This window comes from Acanthopagrus latus, chromosome 21 (assembly GCF_904848185.1).
Source record: "Acanthopagrus latus isolate v.2019 chromosome 21, fAcaLat1.1, whole genome shotgun sequence".
NCBI lineage: Eukaryota > Metazoa > Chordata > Actinopteri > Spariformes > Sparidae > Acanthopagrus > Acanthopagrus latus.
The window spans coordinates 9,598,067-9,607,713 of record NC_051059.1 but is presented as its reverse complement, the minus strand read 5'-3'; the positions used below and the strand labels follow the sequence as shown (position 1 = coordinate 9,607,713).

At 40.6% G+C, this 9,647-nt stretch overlaps 1 protein-coding gene across 3 annotated transcripts; it reads right to left on the bottom strand.

The window, feature by feature from the left end:
• Positions 1-153: 153 nt before the first annotated feature.
• On the bottom strand, positions 154-9,642 carry mtf2 (metal response element binding transcription factor 2). 3 transcript variants are annotated; one of them, XM_037082668.1, is made up of 15 exons: positions 9,506-9,642; positions 7,832-8,033; positions 7,399-7,480; positions 6,370-6,480; positions 6,147-6,247; positions 5,768-5,943; positions 5,547-5,642; positions 5,225-5,293; positions 4,903-5,026; positions 4,505-4,572; positions 4,204-4,374; positions 3,975-4,095; positions 3,742-3,800; positions 3,416-3,508; positions 154-2,620 (listed from the first exon to the last, which is right to left on the bottom strand). In XM_037082668.1, the coding sequence occupies exons 2-15, from the start codon at positions 7,910-7,912 to the stop codon at positions 2,245-2,247; spliced, it is 1,728 nt and encodes a 575-aa protein (XP_036938563.1). In that variant the 5' UTR covers positions 7,913-8,033; positions 9,506-9,642; the 3' UTR covers positions 154-2,244. The 3 variants fall into 3 exon arrangements, with proteins under 3 accessions (XP_036938563.1, XP_036938562.1, XP_036938561.1); XM_037082667.1 differs by lacking the exon at positions 9,506-9,642 and adding an exon at positions 8,836-9,426; XM_037082666.1 differs by lacking the exon at positions 9,506-9,642 and adding an exon at positions 8,144-8,294.
• Between the last annotated feature and the right edge of the window lie 5 nt (positions 9,643-9,647).

Genomic DNA, 9,647 nt, shown 5'->3' with positions numbered 1-9,647 from the left:
TTGGACAGGACGACGCTGTGTGTGAAGTGATTGGTGGGGAGGGTTGTCATGACACTTGCCGCGAACACTGGCGCGTGCATTGGAACTGTCAAATTTACAGTAGTTTAGGCTCGAGGTGGCGCTGGTGCTTTGATTAATACCGCAACACAACAGTTCAAAATATCAGCTTTTATTTATCAGTTAACTAAACAGGTTCAGAAGTAACACCTCAGCCTATATAATGATGTATAAAAATGTACTAAGAAGAATCTCAAGGGACAAAGCAGACGGTACATGTGTGTTCTTTGGCTACGGAAGCCTGCTGGAAGCCAGTGGGAGCCACCTGCGGGCTGAGACACTGGTTGAACAGAGGAGTGAAGCTTTAAATGCATGGACTACACTTGCACAACGAAGAGGTATCAATGTCCAAAAGGTCTGTCCATTTGAACAAAATCAGAAATATCTCATATAAAAGAGACAGGCATACTAACAGAATATTTACCCATTGCAATGACATACAACATATTAGTTTTCCAGTGATTGTTTTCTGACTCAGTTATAACAAGTGAGATTAAGAGGAAAAAAATAGACTACAATTTATTTTGCTCGTAGAAAAAAAAAAGTATACATGCATACATATGGTCAATGGAGCACCTGATATAAAAATACTGACCAACAACACTGAGAGAATAACTTACATCAAGACATCCTGTCGAGCTGCAAATGCTGGCCTATACAATACAGTGACGTTTGTGGGCATATCCTGAGTGTGTAAACTACAAGGTGATTTTGACTGTAAAAGCAAAAATCCAAGTACTTTCTTTTTTTTTGCACCCGTCACATGAAAAATTTAACAATCGAGTGAAATAATCACAATAATAATGCTGACACTCTTCTTTGTAAAGCCATGTGGTTCGATTATATGGCCGAACACCTTTATCCAAGACTAACTTGCATAGGCAGCACAAAAATATTGGAACAATTCTGAACTCTAGGTATGACAGCTGGGTATGCAACATTCATCTTATGCACCTTATAAATCTTGAGTAACTATAAAGACAAAGGAAAACTAAATAGGTCCAAAAAAGTGTTTTTTTAATCAAATTTCAAATCAAATTGTTTAAAAGGTTGAAAGGAGTCCTCTTGGTTTTGAGTTTTTGGTTATTAGAAACTGAAATTACACTTGATTTGGGGACGTGGTTTTTCAGAACTTCATTTTAATTTTAACAGTTAGAAACAACTTTAAGTATTTAAAGAACTTAACCATGGATGAAAATGGTGCAACGTATGAGCTGAAAAGCTCAAATGATCTGTTCATGATGAGATGACATTAGCAGACATAATTTGATATGTGCAATCCATAATCAAAAAGAAGAAGAAATCTGAGAAATCTGCCCTGCGAAACAGAAAAAGTCATGAGAAAGTACAAGTTGAAAAGAAAATAATAAATGTAGTACAGTTATATATAAAATAAACATTTGCAGCAGCACATCTCTTTTGTTTTGAGTTTCTCCTGAACTGCTCGCAAATGGAGCACTTTCCAAGAGACAACTGAAGAATATGTCTGCCCAAGGCAACAAGAGGTACTCATAGCTGGGACTGGAGAAGGAGGGGACATGGTTTTAAAGGGACATGTATTAATTTACCAAATCTGGTAAGAAAATATATGCTAAGCAACAAATATGGTTCACTGCATAATACAGTCATGAAATAATGAAAATTATTTTAACAAAACATCCCCTCTTTCTCTTATCCTCCAAGATTCACCATTTAATGCCTGCCAAATACATTCTGTTAAAAAACAAAACAAAACAAAAAAAAACAGTTTCATACTTATCTGGTCTGGAAATGAGAAGCATATCACTGGATTAAACAAAATTAAACAAATCAAGCACAATAATGATTCACTGAAAGCCTACAGGTGCAGTGCACTGATCATGTTTTGCCCCTGAAAAAAATCAGGGATCCTGTAAACATTCAAAGCAGATAATAAAAATGTTAACAGCAGAATAACAGAAATATGATGTGGTATAATGACAAAGCCTGGTCTTCATCATTGAATTGTAATCTTGACAAATGATGAAAAGACGTGCTGCTGCACTGAACCAGTAGGCTTTCCAGTAAGCTTAAAACTTGCTCCTGTCTAAACTAAACAAAGGCATACATCAATTAATGCTCTGAATACAGGCTGTGTGCACAGTGTCCTTTACACAGCCATCTTGTATGCGCTGGTTAGAAATGAAAGTGTTGATGACAATGACATGTCTAGGAGGCAGTGACTCCTTCCCACTCCACCAGGTACTGCACCTTTCCGTCGAGGGTGACCCGTCGAGCCAAAACTTTGTACTTTTCCCCGCAAGCCAGCCGCCCTGCTGCTCCAAAATAGCTGCTGATGGAGCTCTTGAGGTGGGAGAGCTGGCTGTTGGGGTCCATGCCGTGAACTATGTCTGTGGAGTGCAGCCCTGGGAGTGGGCTCAGCACCTCTGTAGCTGGGGGATTTGGGTCTGCGTGGCTGGGAGGGGGGATCTCTGGGTTGGGGGTTTGCAGAGCCCGTCGTGGCCGCCCACGTTTCCTTTTTAAGGGTGGAGAGGAAACAGGCATGACGCTGGCTGTCGTGCGCATCTTGCTGGAGCTACAGAGGCTGGAGGGTGATAGATAGGAAAAGAGGAAGTTAGATAACTGATTCTATTTCCAACAGAAATAACAAAAACAAAGTATACATGGGGAATTATTAAAAAAAAAAAAAAACACAGACATGCCATCGGCTCTGTGTGAGAGTACTTAGGAACAGCAGTAGTTTGGGCTAAATGCTAACTTCAGCATGTTAAAATGTTCACACTGACAATGCTAACATGCAGATAATATGCAGGTATAACGCTCTTGCATTCAAAATCTTAGTGTAGCATGTTAGTAGGGCTGGGCAATGTGGCCTTAAAGCAATATCAATATTTTAAGGCCACCATGCCTCATATATCTTGATGTTTTGAAACCCCCTTTAAGCATTTTCTGAATGTGAGGATGGGGTGACAGAATCAAATATATTATTTACAAATATTGACATTGTCACAAAATTGTAGGGATGACTATTGGTACTTTAACAAAAGGTTAACAGAATAAGATTATTTGATAAATCATCAATCAGTAATGTGCTTCAATTTCTCCTGAAGGAGAAATAAGGCTTTATACCAAACTTAAGGTCAATAGTTTAAAAACCCAAATGTCATCCTGTCAGTGATGCAAGCTAAAAAGGTCAGATCATGCTTCATCTACAGACAATAAATGTCTGTCGCCAAGTCATCCTATAGCTTTTGAGATGATTGAGTCTGGACCAAAGTGGCAGACCACCCAACAGAAAGAGCAACACTGCCATCCAGAGTGTCAAAGCTCTCTAAGTAAGAAAGAAATGATTGCTGCAGTTGCATAGAAGGAGGAGTACCTGGACTGTCTTGAAATGCTAGTTGAGGTAGTTTCTGTGGTGCTCAGGGCTCCTATGGATTCCACATCTGAGGACTGAAGAGACCTGTCACTCCTGGTGATGTTGGGATGGTTAAATGACAAAGAGACAGGAGGATGGAGACATTAAACAAGTGGAAAACACTACTGGCAATAGCTCACTTTTGTAGTGTTTTCTAATCAGAAGATGAATTGAAATAAGTACAGCTGGTAGTGACAGCTCTAACAGTAAAGCAGCTTCTACACTGCTGAGTGGAACAGTCGTAATTGCTTAGAAATAGAAATTCTGCATCACAACTGCTCACTTACTTGATGGAGGTTAAGTGATCCAATGTTTGGGGCTCTAGTGGTAGCGGCTTTCTTATGTCCTGTCAGAACGAAGAAAAAGATGTTAGCATTTCTCAGTTGGGTTCTCAATATCCCCAACAAAAGTAACAGTTTGAGAGTGTCTGATTGAATGAGAGAGTGAGAGATCAGGCCTAAACATAATGTAAAAACACACACCCCGCTACACTAATTTATCTTTACATACACACACACACCTGGGATAAGAGTTCACTGGAGCGTTGTCGTTTAGCCAGAGTCTCCAGAGAACGTGGTCCTTGCTTCCTCTTTTTCTTCTTCTTCTTCTTTTTCTTCTTCTCTGTGCCATTGGTTAAAGTACTGCTCGGGAAACAAAAACAACAACACCATTTCATAACAGTTATGACATCTGGGCATTTATCACTTAAACACTAATAATTTGCATGTTGTACAAGTTTCACATCTAACCTAATGCCAGATAGAGCTTTGGTGGACTTGCATCCCTTGATGGTGATCTCATGTGAGGCTCTCTCCATCACTCTGCTGGTCGGCTCATTGGAGTTGGGGGGAGCAGGAGGAAAACGGATCCTCAGCCCAAACAAGTGCTTCTTTTTCTTCACCTCCTTCCCTGACATGAACCTGGTAGATAAGATAAGATAAGGAGAGGGAGTAATTACAAGGAAAAGTAGTCCTGTAACTCATAGGAGTTGAGAAAAAGACAGGGTTAGGTTGAACAGGCACATGATAAACCAGTTAAGGAATAACTTACAAGCTACTGTTGTTGTTTAACGCCTCCAGAACACATTTGTATCGGTCTGATCTCGGAGTGTTGGTGAGCTGCAGACACAGAGAAAAGGAATCACCAAACAGGGAAAGACAGGGTGCAAGACAAAATAAGAAATATTTCAGAAAATCAACCCCACAGCCATGGATAATATATAAATAAATAATTGGGCCAAGAGGAAAGGCTAACAGCGTGGTCGTCTTGAGATGTATTAGTGCGATGAGCAGCTACACACTAAGGAAACCACTAATGGATAACAGGTTTCCAATTCCAATACCCTGTGCCAAAAAACATGTATATATTAAGCTGCACAAATAACGTGTGTGCCTTGATGTTCAGTAGCAATGTCAACTCAAATGTGAGTTGGTGGTTTGTTTCCTTACCTCCCCCAGCTGCAGCAGCTCCCAGTTATCATTGATGTAACTCATCAGGTGCATCTCAGAGTCGAAGTACTTCTTCTTGTGGATCACACTCAAGTTGTACAGGCTCAGATGTGTCACATCTCCCCTGAAACATTTCAGTTAAAGTCTTTGCTTAGTCTGTTTCCAACAGAATATCATTAACAGTAAAGAGAAAATGTTTCAAAAAAATCATGTAGAATTATGCAGAAATTATGAGAGAGAGAGAGATGAGCTTGCGTATTTAACATAGAATACAAGCAGTTGTCTGTGTCAAACTTGAAATTGGTTCTTGAGAATCACTTACCATCTGAGAGGCAGTCGACTGAGGTACTCTGGTCCACCATTGCAAACAGAGCAAATGAATAGGTAAAATCTAAAGTCAAACAGATACAAAACCATGTCAGTTTATTACAGTGCTTTATGGAGTACTGGTTTCGTAACATGAAGCATGAGTACTGCAGCTACTCTATCTCAAATGGTGGTTTAATTGTTGACTGATTTCAAAAAAAAAAAAAAAGGTGTCCAAACTATTTCTCCAGACCACTACCTGCCATTTGCAGAAGTCTCTCTAAAGCCATGGCAAACATATAAATACTGAAAAATATACATAGTAGTGGTATTTGCACCTATCTCCGTAGAGCATGGGCATCTGTAGGCAATGGAGACACGCCTCATGGAACCACTGCTGACACCTGTTACACTGCAGCATCTTCAGGTACCAGCTACAAAGACGGAGAAACAGAGAGAGTGAGTGGTTAGCTCTACCAGGATATGTGATATTAAAATTGTGGAATCATTTACCCAGACTATTAAATGTGTCCTGTGGCGTATGTAATGTGCTACTCACTCTCCTGGACCTCCACAGTAACAGTAGCACTGCTGGATGTTGGTCTTGTGGCCCTGGTCCCACACCAGTTCATCCAGAGCATACGGGAAGGAAAGGTGCAGCTCCATGTGCTGCTGCTGCTGCTCGTGCTGCAGAAAGCCTTTAGCAGAAGCTCCCCTCCTGTGTGCACCCCCCCTCTGGAAAATGCATGTTTATGTACATGTTTATTATGTACTCCAAAGATCATCTTGTAGCTACTCTGTAGTATATCCTAAATCAATTTTTTCCTCAATTTCTAACAAAAATGCTATTCATCATGTAAATCCATGCTCATCTAATCAAACAACTGACAAAATCAACTAAAGGTTTTATGAATTTATATTCAAAACAAAAACTGTACCTTGTGTATTGAAGTGAGCTCACACTCCGAGCAGAGCCACTTGTCATCTGAGTCAATGACGGAGGCATCAATAATGGGGGAATGGCAGAGCTGATGGTAGCCTAAAAGACAATGAGCACATTTACAGCAGTTGCCATGTCCAGCATCATTCTATGAAAAAAGTACACACACTCTTAATGACCGAAGATAAGAGCCAAATATGCAGTTAAATAAAGAACGGTACCTTGTCCACACTTGTCACAGATGACAATCTCATTGGGCTCCTCTGAAGTTTCATCCTGGCATATGGAGCACACAATGTCATCGTCTTCATCATCCTCATCGTCTTCATCCCCTTAAATGGACAAAAGACAGTCAGGGTAAATAACCAACTCTTTCACCAGCAGCTGTAATGCAGGATGAAAATACATAAAAGTACCTCAAATAAAGTTCTTATATCCTATAAATTCTGCAACAAAAGGGAAACAATTGATTTGATTGGAAGCTCCAAAAGAGCTTTCACCATGAGGTCAGTCGATTACATGGATTAGTCAGGACACTGTTTCTGAAAAGACAAATTCATTTTCTAATTTTACATATAACTAAGACAGTCTAATTTCCCTCTGTGGCACTAAGATAGTTTCAAAAATAAACAGTGAGCTCAGAGTTTAGTTGAACACTGCAAATACATTTCTGCACCACTGCAGCAAAGTGATAACTTCAACCACTGGAGGTCAGCAGAAAACAAGGTTTTATATTTTAATTCAGCCCAGCAAAATGGTGCACATACAGCTGTGCAGCAACACACATTGTTTAAACTGGAAGTAGCCAAGACTGAATATAAGTACAATATTTTCTCAAAATGTGCTTTACAACAAAGAATGTTAAGGTCATATTTAAATTTTAAATGATGGATCTGCAAGTGAATAGACCCCAGCCTCTGTGTGTATTTCCCTTATGCTCCTAACATGCAGGCAGTGCACTACTGCTGAACTGATGCCAGACACTGGACAGTTAACTGTCAGCAACATGAGCAGGGAGATAAGTATGGCAAAAAAAGGCAGACAAAGGGGGGTGATGGTTACAATACTAATGCTCAAATGCACAAAGTCACAATAAAACTGTACAGAAACTAAAGCTCAGAAAATACATAGACAAGAAAATAGCATATCTTTTAGATAACCCGCCCTGATACCTGATCCAAGCATTTTTACTCAATAATAAGATCCAAATATTTAACAAACAAGAGAATCTTGAAGTTTAGTGAACTCACCTGTCTGGATATCCTTCCAGAGAACCCATGATTTTGACCGATCCTCGAAAACCACAAAGCATCGCTGCTTGTCTCGATCTATCTGAAAGAGGAAGCAAAAACAAATTTAGGTCTTCCTAAAACCATATTGAGAAACGACAACAGAAACAAGATGTTTCTGTTGACAGCAATAAGCAGAAGAGGATACCAGTCCAGTTAGTTATGAGTTCAAAGGTTTTCATCAGGTCTAGAGACACATCTAATATAAAACATTTTGTCAAGTTGACTTTTTTGTGTCCTTATTTCTAAAACTCATGAGCAACATCAAGATCAGATGACAAAAAGAAAACAGCCAACAAAAAAAAATGTATGCTCCCTCTCTACTGGTACTGCAGTGTGTGGTGGCAATGTGATATGAAACTAGTACCAAGAGGAGTCTTTCCCTCACTATTACCTTTGTGATTGTCCCCAAGTAGAACAATCCGTCTGACCACCGGGCCAAGACATCCTGTCCCTCTGTAAACCTGTCAGACATGCCGCCTTCTCCATAGTCTCCCCTGGCAGAGAGGCTTGTGGGGGACAAGGGCACAGCCTGCTGCTGCCGCTGGGGGTGAGCTCTGTGATGGACAGACAGGTGATCCACAACCCCCGAGTCTCTGAAAAACAGAGAAATGGTAGACAAAGGGTGGAGAGGCATTAACCACAGGAAATTTTTCCATTTAAACAATTATGTTTGCAAGTATATTTCTTTAAATAACAGATATACCTTTGCATCTCTACTGGAATACTGTCTTTTATATATAATTTTAATGGAAAATACAAGAGTATATCGTGAGCTTTCAGAAGGTTTTACAAATCAATGGCTGAAAATGAAAGAGATGCCATTTCCCCTCCAGTGACTACAGACAACATGTGATTGTACACTTAATTAGTGCTAATTGGGAATTAACCACAGCCATGCAGCCAGTGAGATGGCTGCAGGGCAATGCATCAATGGGCAATGCTTCTTTTTTAAAAAAAAGAAAGAAGAAACAAAATGTAAAAGGTTATCATCATGGTTTAACTCATATACATATAAACAAAATGAATGACAGTTGTCAGATGTAATAATAAAAGTTGAGCACTGGATATTTTTATCGCCTGCTACAAAACTATTCATCGAGCTGTGCTACAGAAGGCAGATTTCCTTTTTCTATTTCCTTTTTGTCACTGTCCATCAGTCCGAGATTCCCTTTGTTCGGAGTCTGAGAGAACATGGCCAATATAAGCCACCAGAGAGGAAAAGGGGGCCACGCTGAGATAACGTTGCACGCTGGCGAGTCTTTCACATAGAAAAAGCTAGCAGCCAGACCTGATTGTTAGCATGAATAACCCACATGCAACGCCGTAACCCCGCACAGGTCGCTGACCGTCGGACCCACACCCCCCCACGGGAGGAAAACATGATGACAACAATACCTCATTCGGTCCCCTCCGCTTCTACAAACGACTCGTACGACAAAAAAATCTGGATATGAGTGACTCTTGCTGCTCCGCTCCTTTTGAGGTCGGATTTATTTCAAAAGAGTGTCGCAGAAACGTGCGGGGCTTGTGCATTCCTCAGAAAATAACAAACGGTTCATTTTCCCCCAACACGTTCGCCATTTTGGTTTCCCGCTGATGATCGGGGAGTGCATTGTGGGAAGCGCTTAAACGACTGCTGCTGGTTGTTGTCGCTGCTGCGTTCACATGTTTTTTCAAACATTTGAAATTGTAGGCAGGGCATTCAGGAGACAGCGCATATCCGCCCCTTAAAGAAGACTAAGGTGTACTTTTGCTGTCGACACCACCATCTTCTCTTTCTTTATACTTGTTGGTGTGAACAGAAAGCAAACTGTCGTTGGCGGCGTTATTTATTTGCGGTCGGGCATTTTCACAGATAAAAGACAAGCTAAATCGAACAGTGAAAAGGTTAAACGAGGCAGGGTCGGGTGAATTCGTGCTCATTTGTGGCAGCTTACTGGAGCTACTATATCATGTGGGGCAAATAAATAAAAAATTGGGTGTGGGGGTACTTTGGATGATGTGACCGGAAGTCGACTTTCACATTAAGGCACGCATTGCGAAAGCGGAAGTTCATTTTACTCACGTTTGCTAGCTTGACTCGGCGATAGCCTCATAGTTTACGAACCACACATTACCAAGGATCACTCAAAGATATCGCTGGGGATTGTGAGGCACAGCTGAATACGCTTCGGCACACGTTTCGTCTGTCTGGCTTATCACCAAAA

Coding starts and splice junctions, on each gene's coding strand:
- mtf2 (XM_037082666.1), bottom strand. Junction 5,643..5,767: donor TACTGTGGAGGTCCAGGAGA/GTGAGTAGCACA, acceptor CCGTCTTTGTAG/CTGGTACCTGAAGATGCTGC. Junction 5,027..5,224: donor AGTCGACTGCCTCTCAGATG/GTAAGTGATTCT, acceptor GAAATGTTTCAG/GGGAGATGTGACACATCTGA.